General features: G+C 39.0%; 1 protein-coding gene across 3 annotated transcripts; it reads left to right on the top strand.

Annotated features, from left to right (window-relative positions):
- Window positions 1-7,733: 7,733 nt before the first annotated feature.
- Window positions 7,734-23,531, top strand: thrap3a (thyroid hormone receptor associated protein 3a). Of its 3 annotated transcripts, none has more exons than XM_040030362.1 (11): window positions 7,734-8,061; window positions 13,022-13,166; window positions 15,657-16,574; window positions 17,194-17,865; window positions 17,963-18,135; window positions 18,222-18,333; window positions 18,617-18,701; window positions 19,889-20,070; window positions 20,179-20,368; window positions 20,500-20,643; window positions 22,104-23,531. In XM_040030362.1, exons 2-11 carry the CDS (start codon window positions 13,045-13,047, stop codon window positions 22,341-22,343), a joined length of 2,838 nt encoding a protein of 945 aa, XP_039886296.1. In that variant the 5' UTR covers window positions 7,734-8,061; window positions 13,022-13,044; the 3' UTR covers window positions 22,344-23,531. The 3 variants fall into 3 exon arrangements, with proteins under 3 accessions (XP_039886296.1, XP_039886297.1, XP_039886298.1); XM_040030363.1 differs by lacking the exon at window positions 7,734-8,061 and adding an exon at window positions 12,632-12,935; XM_040030364.1 differs by lacking the exons at window positions 7,734-8,061; window positions 13,022-13,166 and adding an exon at window positions 13,204-14,585.
- The last annotated feature ends 10 nt before the right edge of the window (window positions 23,532-23,541 follow it).

Raw genomic sequence — 23,541 nt, 5'->3', positions numbered from 1 at the left:
ATAAGCAAAATAAATTTGCGGGTTGAGCAGCAGAGTTGAGAATGTGGGTTGTGCCCATGGAAAACTTGCCAAATCTTCTCTAATATATTTCCAAATCTAATGCCATAGAAAGAATAAATAAAGGGAAATTCTACACTATTTTTCTTTGTCAGCCACAACCACCATGCTAATCTGTTATTTGGCCCCCATGATATAGTGGTTTCAAATAATTACAATTCTTCTCCATGAAAGGAGAAAAAAAACGACCCAGCTGACATGCTTAGCAATGTTATGAACAAACTGATCTTGCCATTTGGTTCACTCTTGTAAAGCTGTGCAATGTTTTTTATGACTTTTTGGCTCATTTTAAACGTCTGATTTGTTCATAATCAGAGCTTCTATTAAACTCCTCATGCCAAATACCCATCTTGGGTTCCTACATTTCTTGCCTGCCTAATGCTGACACAGGGTTTAATGGTGTGGAATCGAGCCCCGCAGAAATGGCTAGAAGGTGATAATAGGCTCTGGACGGGGGTCATGGAACCCTCTGGTGGCACGGGCAGCTGTCTTGCCTACGTGCTCATCATCTCAGACTCAGTTGTGTTGGCTGTGTTCACAACAAAGAGGACAAGAGACATATTCATCTAGGAGAGGTGTCAGATAGCCTGATGTTAACAGTGACGGTAAAGGTAAGCACTGATAGTGGTGTCATAGTGTGTGCGTTTTCACTTTCTGGCCAAATGTAATCATTTATAGGGTGGGAAAGCTGGACGTGAAACGATGGAGCGAAGTGGGCATTAAACACAAAAATAACAAGATTGTAAACACACATATTTGTGTTGAAGGATTTGCAGCTATTGAAAACCAGCCTTATAGTCCATAAAATCTTTTAACACAAGATATTTTTCATTAAAAAGTGTTGTAATGTAATTACTATATTAGTAGCTTTACAGTATGTACAACACAATTTTCAGCATGTTGTGCTTTTACTGTATAACAGATGCAATTATAATATCTTTACTCAAGCATATTAATTTGTTAGTTGCAGATACATTTCAGGTTTAGATTTCATATGATGAGCATATGTAGATCATGCTACCAAACAACAGCACATTCACTTGTTATAATTCAGCCTACCTTAACCAGCTATTGCCTTAAACAACGATACAGCTACACTAACAGTCTAATAGTATAAATGAGTACTTGTATTTTAGTTATGTTGGATCTTAAATGTAGAACATTTTAAGTATTTTTTCTTACAACTGAACACTTTCATAACCATAAAAACGGACTAAATGTTATGCAATTTCCTTTTATATGCTAAAAAAAAAACTTCCTCATATCATCAAGCTTAGCAAGCATTTCTCCCTGTTTTTAAAAGCTGACAGTTGCATCTCAGAATTGCTCAGGTTTGGATTGTGAGAAACTGAGCTGACTCAGAGCCTGGAAGTAATATGTGAACTGGCACAGACTGTGTCATACTGACACTTTTTCTGACTTTTCACAAGCTGCAGTTTTTTTTAATCAGCACGGGGAGTAAACGATTTGGTTATTTGAATATGGGTATTGCGAAAGACCAAAATAGTTTTTTTTCTCTTTTGAACAATTGAGGCTTTATTTTAACGAAATTGCTACCATGGTGCCCTAAAGATGAATTAGGTGGTGATTCAGCCAGAAAGAGAATTATTAGAGGAGTTTGGCTCTTTACAAGAAGTAACCACAACCAGATGGGTTATATCAAAATACCGTTATGCAAAAAGGCCAGCAAGGAATCATCTAACAGGTTTTTTTTTGTCTCTTGGCAATATATTTGTTTACCTGGAACTACTTTGTTAGATTTAAAGACCTTGAAAAATAAATATCTATGCTATATCCCATTAATATTTGAACTGTGGAACAGCTGGTGTATTTTTAAAAAACAAACACACTCCAGCGCAGCTCAAATAGACAGAGAGATCAGGTCATTTTACATGTGCCATCTGTGTGTAACATATGACTTCGCAAGCGTTCACAGTACACCTCCGGGGGATTTTAAGTGCAGTTATTAGGAGTAATGTTAAAGCTCTATGTGTTCAGGCATGTCAGCAAGGAGACGGACAGCTCCAACAGGTGGGAAGGATTTAAAGTGGGAGGAGTATGAACGCTTTTATCCAGGCGCAGAGCGAGGAGGTGGTGTCAGAGGGATTGCCCAAAATAACCTGCCTGGTGTCTGGACAGTGGTGATATGATGCAGAGCTGCTGAGAGAGATGGATGAGAAGGGGCCACAGGGCACACTGAGTAGGTGCTAAAGGAAGGCCATCTCAGCGGGTTGTCGAGGTTATACGCTGTCAGGGAATACATTTTCATGGTTATTATCTATGTAATTATTTACATATTTTAGCATATTGTTTCCTGCTTTAGGTTAGCTGGGAGGTTTTTTCAGTTGGTTATATTCACGGAAATGCACGTGGAAGTGGAAATATTTGGTCCAAAGTTCATGGCAGGCCTTCCAGTGGTTGTCGAAATGGTTTCTCGAAATCCTGTCACTCAAAGCCACAAATGCAATCTTGATTATGGTGCTAGAGGAAAAGTAAGAAGACCACCAAAGTCACTATGATTTCATCCTTTGGGAAACATCTGTGTAAAGTTTCTGATGAATACTGCTGGCTACAAAGTCAAACAAATCTCTTGTTCATACTAAATCATGAATGTTGGTGCGTTGCTTTTTCCAACTGCAGAAATACCCATGACACCATTTCATACTGAATATTTTAATTGTGCAGCAGTTAACTTCCAAAAATTATTGTATAATAAAAAGTGTAATTTGCTGTTAAGTGATATGTTAATTTCGATCTAGCTGTTGCAATTAGGAAAATGTGTAGTTTTCCCCAGAGACTGATAACCAACCGGCCCCAACATGTCCAGCTGGATAACCACTGCTCATCTACAATCACAATGAACACCGGTGTACCACAAGGCTGTGTGATGAGCCCTTTCCTCTCCTCCCTCTTCACCCACGACTGCAGACCTACCGATGGTTCCAACACCATCATTAAGTTTGCAGATGACACCACGGTGATTGGCCTCATCAATGACAACGATGAGGCCGCCTACAGGGAGGAGGTGGATCGTCTGGCTGAGTGGTGCGACGCAAACAACCTGCTGCTCAACACAGAGAAGACCAAGGAGCTCATCGTGGACTACAGGAGGAATGCTGACCCACATCCACCCATCTACATTAAAGGGACGGCTGTGGAGCGTGTGAGCAGCTTCAAGTTCCTGGGTGCCCACATCTCCGAGGATCTCATCTGGACGACCAACTGCTCCAAGCTGGTCCAGCACCTCTTCTTCCAGAGGACTCTGAGGAAGAACCACCTGTCCTCAGACATCCTGGTGAACTTCTATCACTGCACCATCGAGAGCATCCTGACCAACTGTATAACAGTCTGGTACGGGAACTGCTCTGTCTCGGACTGGAAGGCGTTGCAGAGGGTCGTGAAAACTACCTAGCGCATCGCTGGAGCACAACTTCCAGCCATAAATGACATCTACAGGAAGCGGTGTCTGAAAAGTGCTGGGAAAATCATCAAAGACCCCAGTCACCCATCACATGGACTCTTCACCCTCCTGCCCTCTGGGAGGCGCTACAGGAGCCTCCGGACTAAGACCACCAGGTACCGGAACAGCTTCTTCCCCACAGCTGTCAGACTCCTGAACTCTGTCGACATCTGACCCACGTTAAACTCATGGACTGAACATACACACACCCACAACCACTAGCACTTTATATAGCCTCTGTAGAAAGTAGCCACATATTTCACTTATCTTAACTGCACTTCTGTATAAACAATCATCCTGTACAATACAATAATTATAATTCTACAACTGTTTACAACTGTTTATAACTTCCATATTCCTGTATAGTTTCATATTTATATCCTGTTCTGTTCATAGCCTGTACATAGCTTGTATACCCACTACAGCCTGTACATACTTATAGCATATTCATAACATACCTTCATACCATGTACATTGTAACATACCCATAATAAACCCATTTTTGCACCCTCATACCTATAACAGACCCATTTCTGTAATATATCTATATCATGGCTAAAGCCCTTCTGGATGGATGCAAACTGCATTTCGTTGCCTTGTACTTGTGACATGTGCATTGACAATAAAGTTGAATTCTATTCTATTCTAAACTGCAGGATAACTGTCCTAAGTTTGGGGGTAAATAAGTCCCGATATTATGTTTGGAAAACAGGAAAATACTTTCTAACAAACACGTGCACATCTTTTTTGAATACACACTGCTGAACAAATGTAAGTTCCTCTGAGTCATTTGCTTAGCTTTTTTAAACAAATACAGATAGTCTTATCTGCAAGATAAGCACTGGGCTTTGACAAACTCAGTAGTCACTTTTACATCACCAACCAGAAAACATGCAAACACACCACTTCCTGTATTATCTTGCATCATTCAATCACACTGATGTTTAATGATCCCAACTTTACTCGACCTACCACAACTATTCTGCTGTGTTATTTTCCTGGTAGTCGTATTTTGAATCAGTCAAATGAGCAGGATGTGCAAGGCGATACGTGCACACAGTGGCGCATTAATGGTTGAAAGAATTTCCATTGCAAATACACCTTCTCATGGATTCCTATTAAGTAGCTAACCTGGATATATCAGATGAGTATGAAAGATATACTTCTTCAACATCTGCACGAGATATTGTATTTGTTTTAAGTGTTATATGCTTATGTAGTACATGTATTTTGATTTTGTTGCCATGATGCCAAGCCTCTCTTGGAAATTAGATTTTTAAACTCAATGAGATTTTTTACCTGGATAAATAAAGGACTAATAATAATATAAAAAAATAAATAAAACTAGAAAATGCTGCATTTCCTGCGAAAATGCAGTGTGAATGCCGTGTAGTGGAATCTGAAAACAGCAGAAGGAGAGCTATCTGTTGAAAACACTGTGTAGAAGCTGAACTCTGCTGAAAACTGCTTTATTTGAAAGACTACACTGAAGAGTGTCAAGAAAGCAGATTACATGTAAACAGGGAAGATGTGCAGCATCTGTCACATGTAGTACTCAAACCCTTGCTACCAGATCTCACGCCAGCTGCGCAGAAAAAAAAATGTGCACTGTGCAGTAGAAGCTAAATTGTGCTGTAAAGAGGTGAAAAGGCTGAAGATTGTGCTGATAAGAGCAGAAGAGGATGAAAATTGTGCTAAGAAGAGGTGAAAAAGCTGAAAATTGTACTGAAAAGAGGTGAATCAGCAGACTTTCTGCTGAAAAGAGGAAAAGAAGCTGAAGTTTGTGCTAAAAACAGCTCAAGAAGCTGGAATTTGTGCTGAAAAGTAGTGAAAAACTGAAAATTTTGCTAAAAAGAGGTGAAAAAGCTGAAATTTTTTGGGGAAAAGAGTTTAAACAGTTGAAGTGTTAACTGAAAAAAATGATGCCATAAGTGGGATTCAAACCCGGGCCTCCTGGTCTGAGAACGGCTGCTCATATCACCGAGCTAAAACATGGCTCAGCCTGGCAAGCAAAACTAGTGATCACTCTGATAATGTGGTCCCTGTCAGCAAAATGGGCCAAAAAAAATGGCATAAAAAGCTGAATATCTCAAAAAGTATAAAAGTTATCATCACCAAAAGATATAGCAGTCGAAAGCAGAAATAGCAGTTTGAAAGTTTGAACGGTGAAAATCGACTGAAAACTGAGGGAGTAGTTAAGCGGCAAAGAAACGGAGCAAATAGAATAATAAAAGATAAAGAATAAAGAGAAACAGGATCTCAATAGTGTGAATGCTGTGAGGCATTCACACTATTACTGGTACGGAAGCAGGTCTTCAAACAGGCAGTGTGTGCTATCGATGACCTGTTGAAATTTGACTTTTATTTTATTTGACTTTTTGGATGCTCCTCAGCTCAGAATTGATGGGTTGTGTGAATAATTAGTCTGTAATAAAAAATAAATAAATGCACCCAAGATACTCCCTTAAAACAGCTGACAGTTAGTACTATACAGTATATTACATTATGTGCTAAAGATTCAAGAAATAACATCAAAAGCAAAATGTTATAGATAAAGAGGTTAATGTAAGATTTTAAAAGTGTTAATATTAGTATATATTTTATAATGCTAATGGGAAAAATGAAACATAAATGCTTGTGGATGTCGGAAATCATCAGTGGTTAAAAAGGAAAACCTGAGAGATCCAGTCCTACATATCATATCAGTCATACCATTAATTTTATATTTAAACCATAGATTGTCTTTATTTTAAATTAATATCAATAAAGTCAGAAACACTTCTTCTATTTAATATTGCACAGATGACCTGAATCTCATTAACATTCAGGGAGCTGAATGGATCCTCTGTTCCCAGTGACTTAGTCATACATACAACTGCAATCCATTAGACTTTGTTTCCAATGCCAGTCCTCCTTTTTTTCCTCCGTTGTTATGAAACTCACTATGTTGGGCTGACTCAAAACAGCATTTCTCACAGCTGGGCTGATTTCACAATAATCGATTACAAGCCAGGTTATTTTGTAATACTGAATTTGTCCCCTGAAATTAATACGTCACACTTTTATTTTTATTGTTGGCTCACCCTTAGTTTCTTCAGTGGTTGCTTTATGCCAACTACAAATGCATTTGCAGGAATTACTGGTTCAATTTACTGAACAAGTACATCAAATATGGAGTGAAATGGACCTTATGTGTGTTTCACATACAAAATTTTAATCTTCAGTCGCTCAATTGCTTTTGAATTATCTGGAAAGGACAGGAGACTTTATTTTTAAACATAAGTGGACACTTAATTGAGCATCATATCAGCTGATGGTAGCAAACGTGTATAGCAAAGTGCATCAATAGATTCTAAGAGTGCAACACAGGTGCACATGTTTGCGGTTTAGTGCTAAGTAGCATAAAAAATATAATTCAAAGTTTTTCTTACAAAAGCTCGAGCACAGACCCTTGGGTGTGTAGTTAGTGCGATTAACCGCGAAGAATCCCATTTTATTTGCCCTGGAATTGCATTCAAAATGTTCTGAAGAGCACCACAACCACAATCAAGGGCTAGTTTCATGACCAAAATTAGCTACAGGTGCCTGCTTCCGCATCCACTTGTCAGTCAAACTGGCCATGCACCTAACATTCAGTGCTTAAACTTTGCGCCAACCACGAGAGCTGAAAGATAAGGCCAAAGCCTGCTATTCCTACAGTGTCCACTTGAGGCGCTCTACAAAAGACAGCTAAAGTTGGAATATGTATCCAAGTGGTCGACTTTATGATCCACCACATCCATCTTTTAAATCATCAGTTATTGCTGCGAAAAGGGCAACTTTTTTTAAGGAGTTTTTTAAAACCAGACTGATATTAGCGGAGAATTATACGGTACCGGAATGATAAAGATACAGGCAGTACACATCACTTCATAGTATTACCTGTTCAGGCTCGCTTGAAAATACAAGCAGTAGAGCAAAAACAGATTTCAGTACTCATGCTGTTAACTAGCTGGTTAGCGCTCAAAACGAGTGATAAGTCCCTAAATGAACCCCCCCCCCCCCCCGTCAAATATAAGACCTGCACAGTGGAGTTATAATAAACTGCACAAAACACCACTGTGTAAGACAGAAGCTGCAGCAGGGACAACTCCGTGTAGGAACACAAGCTTAGCGCAGTGAACTGTAGTCGTGGATTAGGTTTTAGTGACAAAAATGATTGTATTAAAAGGACAGCAGACATATTAGCCTAATCCTAACCCACTGACTACAGAACTCCAATCTCGTTCACTGCAAGGTAGCGAAGGTGTTTTGACAAATCGTGGCGAGAAGGCGGAAGGAAATACGAACCTCTGAGCAGCACGGAGCTGTCACACACCCTCCCTCTAAACACCGCAGACACACACACACACACACACACACACACACTCATACACACATACACACCGTCGGGTACAATAGAAGAGACGAGTTCGCCAAGGAGTAAAAGTCTGCACTCATTTCTACTATATTTTACCAGGGTTCCTGAATGTGACGCGACAACACTGAAATATAACGCCGACCCGGTAAGTCTTAGTCTTTCCTATTTTTTAGCAACAGTTTTGTGAAGAGCGAATAGAGGTAATAGAAATATTATAATTTTCAGAGGCAGTGAAGTGTAATACGATACAATACAGTAAGTGAAGGGGAAGTTGAGCAGCACATGAATCATCTGTCGCAAAAAAAAAAAAAAAAAATACTATGAATTTCTTTGCCGCGAAGTGAAGTTCCTTCTCGGCGAATAAACCGCCATTTCAAACTAGGCTGTAAATATTAATTAAGCAAATAAAACATCAGAAGTCTATTCCTTATCACGATGTATTGTCTTTCTCTTGGTTTAAATGACCAATTTTTCTGCGTATATGAGTGTTTTCTAGGCCACAGAAATGCATTGACTGTCTCGTTGAGGATAAGCCCCTCACCCCTGTCACTAGATGATCTGAAGATGCATATAGTGGTTGTCACTGTTAGAGCCCTGAAGCCTTTTTTAGGTTCCCAACGTGCGTCCTCAGACCACCATAGATTTAATGGGGACTTAAAGTAAAGTGAGCCATTTAATTTCACCAGATGACTGACTGTTGTCTTTGGTGGTTAGCCCAATGAAAGAATGACTTTTGTGATTACACGTTTCTCTAAGCTGTCCCTCCACCTACAGTAAACAGCTCCAAACTGGAATCAAGCCTGCCAAGTCATATATAGCAGAAAGAACTGCGTCTGTAGTTGTCTGTTTGGGGTTTGAGATCCAGCTTGAATCTATTTCTATGGACCACAGAGGCAAAAAAAAAAAAAAGGTTTGAAAATACTACCAAGCCTGTATCCTGCTGTACTGTGGCATCCTCTATGAGGTTGAGCCTTCTTAGCAAACAAAGCACACATACACACACAGACACTGACAACACAAAGGTGTGCCTTGTCCAAATATGCTGTCCGGGAATAACATGACATAACAAATAATTTAGTTTCCTTTTCGATATTGTGTGAACTCTATCTCTGTGATTGCCATCACTGTGGTGGCTTCTTTTATGTTGTATTTAATGAGCATAGAAACTACTACTTTTTACAGATTGCTGTAATAACTTTTGCTCAAATAAATTAGAAATGAAAACATTCTACCACTTAATTAACAACAAAAACAAACGCAGTGCCGCTGGGTTTGTATGGAGATTCCAGCCCACAAGAACATAAACAACAGCTGAGTGTATTTTGGAAATATAAGGTAAATGTATAACTCATGATTTTTCCAGGCTGGTCCCAACTTACCAAAATAGAGAGGACCTTTTGCTGATGAGTTCCCCCTTGTATGCGGGAGAGGTCCATTACTGTGGTGATGACAGACAACTGCAAGCATATGATTGTAAGGATGCCACTGTGACACTCTGCCGTCTGCCATTTTTTACAGGCAGGAGTATATGTGTCAAAAACGCTATTCAGTGGCATTTGTTAGTCTCTAAACTACCGATTGTTGTCACGACAGTATAACTGCACGAAAAAAATACTTTAAAACAAAATTTCCCCCTCGTGTGACGTGTGTTTAGTGCTTTGCAGAAAGCTAGCTGAAGCTGCTTGTGGTAAAGCTCAGTGCCAAGTCGAACAGCGTCCTGATCTATCGTTGTTGATCATTACTAGAGAATAATGCTGCAGGAAATCTCATTTGTCTTTCGAGCAGCAACAGTAGCTCCTTAATGACAAACAAATGTCAGACAACTGTTAGAGAAACAGTCTTTCTCTTTTTTTAAAGATATTAACCTCCTAAGAAAGCTCAACTATTAATCCCAAACTTAAATTGTGCTGCCAGTGACTTTGTTATCCATCAACTGCTCTGTGAAGCGCCTTGAGGGAATACTAAGAGGGACTGCCACACGTCAATAACCAAACACTGTACCAGTGACAGTTGCTGTGGCTTTTTCAGAAATAGAGAGAAGAGTGTCTTGGGGGCAGATATAGATAGCAAATGTGATTCCAGCTGCCACTGTGGCATGGTAGTCTTAATGATAGGGCAGATGATTGAGTGTTTCTTCTCATATGCTTTGAGCTATGTATCATGTTGCTGTACCATTGTTTATCAGAGCTACTTTTGCTGTTATATGAAATAAACAGCTGATGAGGATTACACAACTGTCATTCACTGCTCCAAGGGGAGCCTTAATAGCATGTGTGTTTGTGTGTGTGTGTGTATCCACATGAATACCAGACAGTGTTAAACAGACATTTTAATGTTGTTCATTTTTCGAGCACGTCTATTTAGCACATCGTTCTACACGCACTTCACCATCATTGCTTCTCTAGCAGTTGGACTGCAGACCTGCTTTTCTAGTTTTGCATGCTGTTCCTGTTGTGTTTGTTACAGAAACCTTGCTATGAAAACCCCCCTCAAAACTCTGGATTGAAACCAGTAAGACTCAGGTTAGACCTTAACCTTGAATTTGCTTATGAGCAAACAAATAATGAAAATAATCTAAGTTGTTGACACAAATGTAGTGGCTATGTCAAATACATAATGATAGATTCATTATTAGGATATGGATGAGGAAGCAGACAAAAACATACTGGTAATAACATTTGTGTGGATTTGCATGCATGTGTGTCAGTAAGAGTAATGGTGTTCAGAAATCTAGTAGTTAGTGATTAAAGGCCTACTCTCTCCTGCCTTTCCAAGAGGGTGCAATCTCAGTGATTAGACTGTCGACCACACATTGTGGAGCACAGACAGCTGCAGCTGGTTATCAATTGAACTTTCAGGGTGACACTGTCAAAACAGATCTCGTTGTCTTATTCTACCAGCTACAGGGAAAAACAATGTTATGGTCACACATCTAATTTTATGCATACGTGATGCTGAAATGAGGTTGTGGTGTGATAATAATGCAGTCTTAATGCAATGAGTAACCACGGCTTTGTAGAGATCTTTTGTGCATAGTTTCTGCTGAAACTCATTCAAAAGCTAATATGAAAAAGTCATTGATTTTACTGTTTAGCCACCAGATGCTGCAAAGAACCACATCTGTCTGCCTTTGCTGAAATGTGTACATTAGGCTAAACTCAGCGTTAACTCTTTATTTAGGTCGGACGTTCAGGAAATTATTCTCTGAAAGCCAAAAAACAAGCTGCCAGAAATGAGGGAAGTGGGAAGTTCATAGAGCACGTGAAAGAGTTGGGTGGGGGTGGGAGGGATTGGATCTATTTCGATACTCTCCAAAATAGTAGCGGGGATGCACGCTGGGACTACCATGTGATAGCGTTCGGTGCTTTTGTAATCCATGCCATGTGTAGCTTGCAATTTCCTCCTTCCTAAATCTCTGAAGATGATTCTCATAATGAAAGATCAATTATTTGATCCCTAGCTTTTACTGTACTCTGAGGATCATATGGCACAGATATTGCCCTGTGAGCCTTGGAAGGGAATAAACTAGACTCTTACTAAACTCCTCCTCTCACTATGAAAGTGCAATTCGGGAAGTTTGCAAGCATAGCCCTGATTTCAGAAGAGTCATCCTTTGAAGTTTAATGTACATTGAGGTCGGTGTGTGCAGACCATGTAGTGAGAACATCCAGTGAGAACATCTCTGTGGTGTCGGATTCACAGCAGAGCATTAACCACAAGCAAATTTCTATGTAGCTGCAGAGGAAATCAACTGGTTTTAGCTGGGCATGGTGTAGGTTAAATATTTAACAAAGGATCGAGAAAGGGGCAAGTGTAACAGTAATGAAAGCTCTTAATAAGTTATGAAAAGGGGAAAAGCAAAAAAAACCACTAAACGAGGCTTGTGTTACCATGCATTTTATGTGAATAGATTTACACTTGATTACATACGATGCTGTGGTGTAAAAATGGAAGTAGCAGCTTTTGCATTTAACATGGTTAGCATGGCTTTTATGACTTCCTCAGAATAATCCCTTGTACGCAGCATCTCTAGCACATCTTAATGTATAAATGTCTCTATATTTCTATATGTTATATGTATATGTATATTTATACCTATATTTATATTTATCTATTTATCTTAATATTTATGAATATCTCTGTTTCTACGCTCATTTTATAGGAGTGCTTGATGTTTGTTGTATATTTGCTGCTATGACAACTCAATTTTCCTCTGGGATTAATAAAGTCTCTCTAATTCAGATTCTCATATGTCATACACTCAGTGAGTCTGGTCAACATATACAACATATCTCTCTCTCCCTATATATATATATATATATATATATATATATATATATATATATATATATATATATATATATATATATATATATATCTGTAAATATAGAGATATGTTGTATGTAGGTATATTTAGAGGTATGTTAGTGTCAAACACCCAAAGGAATACAAATAGTACTGAATTCCGTGGTTTGTCTTCTCTGTTATTTTGCCTTATTAAAAAACTGGCAACTTTTTCTTCTGCACAGTCAACTGAGACACAACATTTCTGTCACCAGTTTTAAGTTATTTTATGTTGCTCTGCAGGTCTTCTGTGATAAGGAAATTGAAAAACAATCTATCATACTAATAACTGTATATTATATTATTATTTATCATAATAATATTATATTATCATTATATTATTATTTCTGAATAATTGTTTTATAATATTTTTGGTAGGCTGAAAAAATAACTAGTCAGGTGACTGATAGAAGACAGCCCTCTATGCAAATGATGAGTGAGATAAATAAAACTCCTTCTGTTTAAACCTTACACTATTACAGATTGGCCTCTTCCTTTTTCACAGCTGTTGTTTTTCTTCATGCAGCTTTTTCTTTAAGATTGTTTTTGAAGCTCATTTTGGAAGGTTTATCTCTGTTGGACATCTTCATTTAAGGGATTTTTGACTCCCAGCTTTCCTGAAATTTGTTTATCCTTTCTTTTATTGTTCATCCAATTGTTCCTCCAAATGAACAGGTGATGTCATAATTCTTTTTTAAACAGGCGCACCGTATACATATTCAGCAATCCTAACTTGACTGTAAAACATTTTTGTGTCACAGCTAGAGGTAGGCTGAGTGCAGTGATGTCCAGATCCACAAAATCAGCCTCGAGATCTCGGAGCCGCTCGAGGTCCAGGTCAAGATCCCGTTCCACCTCCCGCTCCAGGAGTCGCTCCAGGTCTCGGTCCAGGAAGCACCGCTATAGGTACGAGCGATCTTCCGTTCGCAACAGCTTGTTAGCGGATAACATGCATTTGCCTTGATTGCTAAAGTTCCACCCTAGTTGCCAGATCTGTGTTGTTAAAGTAAAATTTAAAAACTCATTCTTGAGATCCATTTTCATCTGTTTTGTGTAGCAAATCTTATTGTGGCTGACTGGAAACACACTGTGTATTTTTGTGTATCTTTGATTGCCATCTGTAGGATTTAAAGAGTTTGGTTTTCACATGAATAGACAGAGCTGGTGGAGCATATTAGAGCCTTTGAGTCCTACCCAAACTCTTGAGTCAGGCTCTGTATCCACAGGAAATTAATATTTGAGAGTTCAGCTCCCGGTTAGTGAATTTAGTTAAGGTAGTCTAATATAATATTGCACAGTGGCATATGGGAATGTTTTGTACCACATTTCACAGTATTTTGAAAGGCATTTTGTTGATGTGCTTTTATGTCGTGAAGCTTTGACTGAAGGGTTTTCTGCTGACTTTGATGTGCTTTCGTAAGAAACAGTAAGGCTTCAGTCTGATGCCTTTGCCGCTACTGGTAGAGTGACGCCCGAATGGCAATAAAATGACAGGCTAGCTCATTTCCTGGCAGTGTTACAGCTTGTATTAAAATTAGCATAAATAAGAGTCATGGAAGGAATTTAATGGTCTACTCTTCCTGAAGCTACCTTGCACGTGTGCAAATGGCTTTGTGGGAAGGCAAAACAGGACTGGAAAAGTGTGAATGCACACCTTTGTACAAGTTTGAAAACAACAAAAATGTAAATACAAAAACAGAAAAAAGCATATCCCTGCCCACCCTCTGCGCACACACACACACACACGCATGCACGCATGCAGGCACGCACAAATAAATAGTTAATTTCCTGCATGTTTTACATGGGCAGCATGTTAGAACAAGAAACAGTTGTCAGGTTAAAGAGCATTTAAAGGTGCAGGTTTGACAGTCTGCTGGGTTGAAACATGTTGTCAAATGTTGCCAGTGCGAAGCTTAAACTCTTTCTTTCCAACATTACCTGATCTTGCTATAACACACTTAGTAATTAGAGCCACAGTTTACAGAAGTACATGGTCTGAGCTCTCGCTTGGCCGATTTTTTACTCACTGATAAGTCATAGCAGGAAGCTGAAAGAAAATAATATCCACAACAATTTGGTGGAACAGATTTGCCATGTGTGACACAATATTCTGTCATTAATCCTCTCCAAACGTGCTGAAAAGCCCTTTTAACTGGCAGGCATAGAGTCAAAGAATTCAGGCAGTAGTAGATTTCCCACCCTTATACGGTCCATGTGACTCCCTGTTCCACCAGAGCTGGGCAGAGGAGATGCAGTATTTGTAGCTCGCACTGTGCAGTGCTGCTCATTGCGCTGCCTCTGTATTCCAATGAGAAAGCACACTAGGTGAGTTACATGCTTCTGTTATTTCTTTTTTTATAAATTTAAGTTCATTTATCTAGTTTAGTGTTATGTTTGCATGTACTTTGGCACAGCTTTAATTCATTAATCTAGAATTTTGCTCTGCAGCATTTTTTAGATTTTAAATTATTTGTAAATCACTTCATACTCTTAACATTTTAGGAGGGTGGTGGTGAGAAATGCATCCTTTATAAAAGCTGCTGAAGATGCAGTTAAATACAAGTAGCAGTAGATACTTTGCACTACTACTTTGAAGTCTGAAACAGTTATACTCTCAAATATGACAGTGGACAGCTGTGGACACAGTGTTGAAATGTACTTTTAAAAGCATGTTGTTCTGATTAAATTGCTGATTTGAGAAAACTGAAGAACAGACTGTTATAATCTGAAGCCCTGGTAAAAAGTCAAGGCTAGCACGCTGTGGAAGGCTTTTTATTGGAAGTGCAGCATCGCCACCCTGTGGTGTAATCTGACCTTGCAGTATGCTCCGCAACATGTTGTGTTCTCCATGTGTTATCATAATAACATATATTCAAGTGTTATACATTGTCACAGAATTTAAGGATTATTTTCAAAACATTTGTTTCAAAATATTAAGGGTTGCTATTATTTTCAAAATGATCCTGAATAATAGGAGCTGTGTGTTTTTCTTCTGTAAACTTCCCTAGAATTTGAATAGTTATGAATAGATATGTCATTTCAATTTTTCAGACCAGCAATAAACGTTGTTTTTTTTTAAACAGTTGTAAGCAATCATCCAAGTACTCCTAGTTTTGTATGTCATTGAGCCAAAGCAAATATGCTCCGCCTTTTTCCCTTTTATATTAACCAAGCATCTGTCTGTCTCAGCTCTAAACTGTTAATTGTAGGTGGTTTATAGTTTCTGGTAGTGTTGTTTCACATAAGATCTACTGTTTCTATTTTGGAGGCAATACATTATTGAGAAAATGTATCTATATCATATTCTATATTCTATCTATATATCTACATATCTATATTCTATCTGTATATAGAAATAAACGTAATGTTTTCGTTGTCTTCTTTATTCATTCACAGCTCTAGATCTCGGTCTCGGTCAAGGTCAAGATCAAGATCAAGATCTTATTCTCCATCCTATAACCGGGAGAAGAAATATCCGCGAGGTTACCAGAACAACCGGGACTTCCGGGGCTATCACCGCGGCTTCCGTAGGCCTTATAACTTCAGGGGTCGAGGACGGGGCTACTTCCCACGTGGACGCTACCAACGAGGTGGACGTGGCTACAATAACAACAACTATCATCAGAACTGGAAGAATTTCAGGCAGCATCCTCAAAAACAGCAACAAAATCATCAGAAACAACAACAGCAACAGCATTGGCAACAGAAACAACATCAAAACCATTCACAAGGACGCTCTCAGAAACACTGTGGGACCTCCCCTCATGGTCAATCTCACCAGTCCGACAAATCCTGTTCTCCTTTATCCAGACACTCGCAGCATTCTTCTGCCTCATCACACTCCTCCTCTCCTAAATGCAGGCCGGCCTCGCTGCTCGCTAACCAAACCTCAAAAGATGTGAAAGATGAGCAGCTGGCTTCCAAGGACGTTCAAAAGGGAGGAGAGGGAGAGGATGAGTCAGGGGAGCGTGTTGAGTTATTGGCAGGAGATGATATAGAAGGTGCTGGCGGTGGGAAAACTGAGGGGAACTGGAAAGGCCTGACAAACTACAGCAGCAGTCCAAAGAAAAACAGTCCGCTGGCAGGCTCTGCTGCTACTGTTGGTCAGAGCAGCCAAATGGCTAACCAGTCTAGCCCCACTAAAAACACAGGCATCACACCCAATGGCACCCCCACCTGGCAGATGGTGTGTGGTTCATCCTCGAATAAAAAACCTTCAAATGAAGGTCTAAATCAAATCCTTTCCAGCTTTGACATCTCCAAAGAAGACTACCTGGATAGAGATAAAACAGCAATCTCCATTGCATTCAGGAAGTAAGACCAATTTTATGTTTACACTCATGACAATTTTTAGTAACTTGAAACACAAATTGTTGTTTGGTTCTTCTGTTTGGAGCCTCACATAATGCAGATTGTGGATTTTTGGGTTTGATTCCATATTAATGGATAGATTAGGTTTTCCAGCAATATAGTTACAAATTAGTTAGAAATCTATTACAAATAAGTAGCCTGGCTCGGCTGTGTGTGCAGGACATGTAACAGAGTATGTATCAAAGCTGAGCAGACAGTGGTGCGACAATAAACAATGAAAAAAAGTCCACATCAGGCAAATGTACCAGAAGCCATTACAAATATACTTTTGGTAGTCCAATAATGGACAGCAGGTTCATTTGAGCTTTACTTTGGGTAAACTACACAACCATTTCATATTTGCATTTTATAAACTTTTCAAGCTTCAGCTACTGTATCCATTTACAGGAATTCTAAAGGTTTTCCAAGTGAAAACAACATCCTTCTTTTTCTTTATTTTCATTACTAAAGTGCTTCCCTGATAAAAATGCTTATATTTCACTGTTATTTTCATTTTTGCAGCTGTCTCACAATCAGGTTTTCGAGTTAGACAGAGCGTTTTTATCTCTTTTTCCTTCTTTAGGTTTTGGGAGGAAGCTAAAGCTAAAGCTAAATCTGCTTCAGAAAATGCCAGGAACGCAGAAGCAAACTGTATGGAAATGGAACAAGAGAAAGTAAATGGCAAAGCTTCTGTAGTTGTCTCTGATTCTGTATCAAGAAAATACAAAGAGGATAATGATGCTGGAGTGTCTCTGAATAGCTTTTTCAAAGCATCACCATTTCTGTCTGCTGATGGGGAAGAAGAGGATGAGATGATCATTAAGCCTCAATTTAAATCACTTCCAAAAAATTGGAATAATGGAGAAGTGTCCTGTAAGCCAAAGATCAAGGTCACTCCGTCAGCCCGAGAACAGTTTGAAGAGTGCTTTGCGAAATGGCAGAAGTTTGCTAATAGTGGCAAAGATGCCACGGCAGAGGAGCTTTATCTCAGTGGAAAGCAGGATAAAACAGCAGCCACTGCCGCTGCCAAAAGGGAGTTAACGGGAAAATTCAAAGAACTGTCCCCAGATTTGATTTGTAAAGCCAGGAAGACGGCAGAATCTCTATCTATCCCATCTCCTACACCACCATTGCGGAGGAACTCTGACAGAGACACGTTTGAGGTCAGAGTAGAGGACCCGCCTGTCATGTCCTCAAGAAAACAGGAAGCAAAATTTAATGTTAGAATGGATTTCCTTGGAGATAGCCTGATAAGGTGAGCCTTGTTCAATAGGTTCAATAATTCTTTTTTTAATGTTATGTCATTATTCATTCAAAAGAAATTCAAGAGACTAAAGAACTTATCATTTCAGTTCGTCAGATATTTTAGCTGAAGAGCGACAGTTGTCTCAGGACCTTGTGCAGTCCTCTAAAAAGGATCAGGAATTTCGCTCCATCTTCCAGCATGTAAAGGCTGCACAGTTACAAAGAAGTCCCTCTGAGCTGTTTGCTCAGCACATTGTCACCATTGTTCACCACATCAAAGGTGAGTCTTCTGTGTCTAAACCATATCAAGCGATTGCAAATGTGACGTAACCATAGCTTTTGCTTCTTACTTTGTTACCAAATCAGCTCAGCACTTTCCATCTTCTGGCATGACTCTAAATGAGCGATTCACCTTGTACCAAAGACAAGCTGCAGAGAAGGAAATGATGAAGCCAAGAAAAAGTCCAGAGATACACAGGTAGAGTCGCCTATTGAGTGACCCCTCTCACCTTCAGTGTGCTGTGGCTTCACCTCCTCTTTTAACAGCTTTCAGGTATTTTTTTCTCACCTTTCCTCCCTGATAATCTACAGACTATCTTGGCTTATTTGTTCTCATGCTTGGTGGAGGTCAGTTTTACTTTCCCAGCAGTTTTCTTTTTTTCTGTTTTGTGTTGTCTTTCCAGTTCAGTGTTGCCGACCGTTTGTTTGTTATGGCACGTGTCTTGCATTTCTTTTATCCCATCTTGATTTCTTTCTTGCAGGCGAATCGATGTTTCACCAAGTGCTTTTAAGAAACACCCTCAACTTTTTGAGGCGATGAAAAGCTCAGAGGATGGCACTTACAAGGTGACTGAACATTTTGACGTATGAAGTATATTGGAATAAGACAACTTCAAACAAGTGAGAAAGCCACATGCCTTTAGACTGCACTCTCTGAAAGCCCATGGCTTTCCTTGAAGGGAGATGCTCAAGTCTAAGAAAAGCAAATGCAAAATAAGGCACTTTGACTTTGCTGTTTGTTATATCGCCTCACATGGTGAATGGGTTGTATTGTGGGCACAAGCCTGACCAAGGCTAATGAATCAAATAAGGTCAAAAATGGAAGCCTCAGTGCCAAAGCTGTTCAAGGGACTCTAAGCAATCGTCTTCGTAAGTATTCTTTTAAAAAAATAAGGAACGGAAATAACCAACAGCAAGCACTTCATGTGCCTGTGCTTACGTTTACTTGCTTAACATTCTGAGTAAACCATCATAGTATTTCTTTATTGATGCGCATGGATACATCTGGTCAACTCTCAAACATGCAGAGCAAATACTAAGTACTGAGTAAACTGAAATTAGCATGAACAATCACACGCCTTGTCTGTCACTGTTGTGAAAGAGCCATACTGGCGGTTTTGCATGTTTTATCCATGTTTACACTTCGGCATTTTTCCCACATGTTTTCCAAACCCAAAGCAAATATTTTTCTGATTTCTTCCTGCCATCCATTGATGTTGGTTCATGATAACTATATGATAAAATATGACATGATTTCAACTTGTTATGGCCTGAAAGTTTAACAAACCTTTGTGTTTTGAAAAACACGAGTATGTGATGTTGCTGAAGTTCAGGAATTTAAATATGTGAATCTGTTGCTGGACATTTTATTGCTGTTGAATGGATTGGATGGATAAGGCTAGCTACATGTTAACTGTGCTGAACCACCTATCTAAAGAAATTATCAAGACTTTTGTGACCAGGAAGTCATGTAAAATTTGATCATCAAAACATAAGATTTGGAAAAGTAGATGTTTAGGAAACACTAAAAACATGCAAAACTACTGGCTTGGCCTATTAAATGCACTCAAAATTCACTCAAAAATAGCTTGGTTTTATTCATGCCAGCTGGTTGTCACCTGGGTTTTTGCCCTTTTCCCCTGCACTTCACTATTTAGTTTACAAATCCGCTTAGCTCAGAGAAGACTGACAGCCCTCCACATGCTAATCCAAAGTCTATCCACGACATTGTGTTCTGTTTTGATTTTGCTCAGGATGGAGGGGAAAAAATCAAGGGTGACCCAATGGACCTTCGCTTGGATATTGAACGCCGTAAAAAATATTCGACCCATGAAAGATATTATAACGAGGATCAGGGAAGAGATGCGGGAGATTCCCCAGATTCTAGCAGAGAGAGATCTGTGGAAAACTTCCATAAATACCACAAGAAATCAAAGTATGCACAATTGTTCTGTACTTGTATCTACCATTATGATGACATAATCATCTTGCACTATAAACAGCTGCATGTAAAGAATTTGCTTGCATGATAATCCTTGTGCAGGAAAAGCAAGAAGAAGAAGAAACGTTCTCGCTCCACTTCATCCTCATCTTCCTCATCCTCCAAATCTAACAAAGATGAAGGTTTACCCCAAGAGAAACCTGATTCAAAAAATGGAGACTTTAATAAAAACCGACTGGGCCAAAGGGAATCATCAGGTTCAGCTGAAAGTGGACATCCACATGGAGGATTTGTAAGGCCAATAAAAAGCTTGATTTGTTGTAATATCTACAATATAATGTAAAATTCCCATCATAGACAGTTTGCTATGTATCGCTATGTATTGCATATTTTGAGCATTTTTTTCTTTTTCTCCAATTATAGCAAGTAAGAATACGTGGAAGGAACTGGAGCAAAGGGAACTATCAGGGTAACATTTCACACAGTAATCCTGTAAGCATGGTTGTACACCAAAAAAGTGAAGACTGGAACCCAGAATATACTCCCAAGAGCAAAAAATATTACTTGGTAAGGTTTTCTCTTTCCTTATCTCTTTCCTTATTTTGTCAACCTTGATTTCTGAAAATATTTAGAGGCTGTGTTAAATGTAAACAATAGAAGCAAATAATTATTTGCCAAACATTTAAACTGCACATCTAGTGAAAACTGAGGGTCTGAAAAAATGCTGAACAATACATACAGGTTTTGAAGCAATGTATGGTGCCACCCAGATGACATCTCTATAGTTGAAGGGTTGGCTTAAAAACAGCGCCGAACCCTATTCTGTTTATTAATAGCAGCATGGCTCCACAGTAAACAAGTCCCGGTGCTAAAGCGGCCTGGCTGCATTCCACATCTATTCGTCTGACATGTGGAGCATTATGAAGCCATGAATATGACTAAGGAGGACTAAACTGTTGACCAGCTGGAATTATATATCAAGCAGCTGCCAAATGCTTAGAATGGTTGTTAAAAGAAGAGGTGATGCAAATGGTGGTAAACATGTCCCTGTCATGATTTTACTACATTGTTGGCATCAAATTCAAAATGTGAAAATCTGTCCATTCAGCCATCCATCAGCTTAACCACTTATACCTCAGTTACACTGGGTTATAGACCTGCCAGTAACTTCCTGGCAACCACTGGTCACTGTGGAAAAATGTGCATTCCCCAACAAGTTAACAAGTGGTTGCTGGTGTCATTGTGAAATCAGTTGCTAACGATCCCAATCATGCAGGCCTAGAGCAGAGTCGTCAACCCCTTAACTCACCAGGGAAGAAAATGTATCTTCTCTGGCTAGTTGGTGAGTGGTTGCATGCAGTCACTCAATGAAAGTAAAGGTGCTTTCAAAGAAGGCATGGTGCCCTACCAAACAGCTTTAGCATTGTTCTTATGTTATTGTATTGCATTTTGCACACCTCTGTTGCTTGTGAAGCTTGCACACAAGAATTTCACTCGCATGTGCTGTACCAGTGTACCTGCACATGTGATGTGAGAATAAAAAGTGATTTGATTTGATATTATGAAGTTGCCACGGTGACCTGTAATTTGCCTGCCAAACCACAAAGTGACTGCTAGCTGAGAAGTAGTGAAATTGTTAAAAGTGCAACAAAAATCCAGAAACATCTGACCCTTAAAAGGAAAGTTGTTCTTGTTCTTCAGGTTTGCATTGCTCTTTTTCACTACCACTCAGCAAGTAGTAACGAATGTTCAGTCTTCAATGCAACTATGAGAAATTGCTATAGTCTGCTAGTAACCATAAGGGTCACAGGGAGATTTCTGGTGTAGCACCCTCTTTGTGGCTGATTTTACCTAGCGACAGCTAGCAGCCTGGTTAGTGAATAAACTGACTACTCTCTCCTTTGAATGGTATTTAGCTGATGATAGGGCTAACATAGATTTTTCAAAAAATTGTTTTTCAGCTTCAGCACTTAATGTGTTGAATTTGAGCCTTGACATATGTCTCTCACATTCTCCCACATTTTTAGCACGATGACAGAGATGAAGAGTCAGAATCCAAGTGGACAGACAATCGAGGTCGAGGGAGGGGAAGTTTAACTCGCGGAAGAGCGAGGTTCCTTATCCGCAAAGCCACTGGAGGCCCCAATATCATCTATCCAAAATGGGGCCTCGATAAATTCCAGGTCAATGACGAGCAAGGTGGCATGCAGAGAGAAGAGACAGAACAGGACCATAAAAGGGCAGAAGTTGATGGAGAGAACATCTGAGCAGCAAAGGAATCTGCAGAAAATCGTATCTTCTGTGTTCTCACAAGATCTGACTGAGTGATTTTATCCAATGGATCAATAAATGCAGATTAAATGTTTTAAGATATTCCTATGAAACATATTACTTTGTTTTCACTTCTTCAGACTTGACACAACCATTTCCTACATCAAGACTAGTAAAAGCGCTGTTTAAGAGTGAAATGCAGTTTCTTGTCAAGTTTAAAGTTTTATGCTTTTGCTTTATTTTGGTAAATTAAAATCTCTTTCATGCAGCATTATATTAATATTTACACTTTTTTGGTTAGGATGGTTAGAAAATAACTTGCAATTTTTGAATTAACACAAAAAAGAACTGCACATATTTGATCAAACCAGCTAGGCAACAAGATAAATTATTGTACTGCAAATATATTAAAATCTAATTTAATTTGCAAACAGTGACTATATGTTATGTTTTTCTGAGCTATGTCTCGGCAATAAGTATGTTGTTGGTGATGACATAAAACACCACAGTCCAGCCAATTTGGCAGAAATAACACTGATCTGACAATGGGACCAAACTGCACAGGGTCATAGATTGTGCCCTGCAGTCTGTCATTATAAAGCATACAACCATTTTACGGCACTAGCTAAAAGCCTTTTAACAAGCTTGTGAAACATTTTACTATCCGAATAGTAGCTTTAGTTTGTTTTTGGATACCACTTTAGTGTATAATATTGATAGTGATTTTCTTTCTGCAAAGACTTTAATTTTGGTATTTGTACTTGGCCACACAGGATTCTGATTGTAACAGAGAATTTGTTTTCACTGCTATAGATTGTATTGTCATTTTTATGTTTGCAAGCTTTTATTTAACCAAACAGGTTTTAGCAGTGATGCTAACTGTGTGCAACTGTTAACGCAATGAGAGAAGTAGTTAAAAATTTTTAGTATAGAGTCTATCCAAGTTTGTAAAACAGAACAGGAATGTTTATTCTGTGCATATCAATGTTATTTGTTTCTAGGCTCATTTATGCAAGTACCTTGCTGTGGGTGCACTGGTCTTACTTGCGTATGTTATAGGCCTACAGATTAAAATTTTAAGGTTGACTTCTTAGGGAATATTGCATATTTTAAATAGTTGTGGTCACTGTTTTTGTTTTTGTTTTCTTAGAGACTGTAAATTAAAGAAACACTGATTACTTTGACATTTGTCTG

The sequence above is a fragment of the Simochromis diagramma genome, unplaced genomic scaffold (assembly GCF_900408965.1).
Source record: "Simochromis diagramma unplaced genomic scaffold, fSimDia1.1 OVJJ01000361.1, whole genome shotgun sequence".
NCBI classification, from domain to species: domain Eukaryota; kingdom Metazoa; phylum Chordata; class Actinopteri; order Cichliformes; family Cichlidae; genus Simochromis; species Simochromis diagramma.
Note: the sequence above shows the minus strand (reverse complement) of the source record. Positions and strands in the feature narration are given on the sequence as shown.

Excerpts from the sequence above, each read along its gene's own strand:
- thrap3a (XM_040030362.1), top strand. The coding sequence starts at position 13,045 with ATGTCCAGATCCACAAAATCAGCCTCGAGATCTCGGAGCCGCTCGAGG. Across the intron at positions 18,334-18,616 it reads AAAAGTCCAGAGATACACAG|GCGAATCGATGTTTCACCAA; the intron begins GTAGAGTCGCCT and ends TCTTTCTTGCAG. Across the intron at positions 20,071-20,178 it reads AAATACCACAAGAAATCAAA|GAAAAGCAAGAAGAAGAAGA; the intron begins GTATGCACAATT and ends ATCCTTGTGCAG.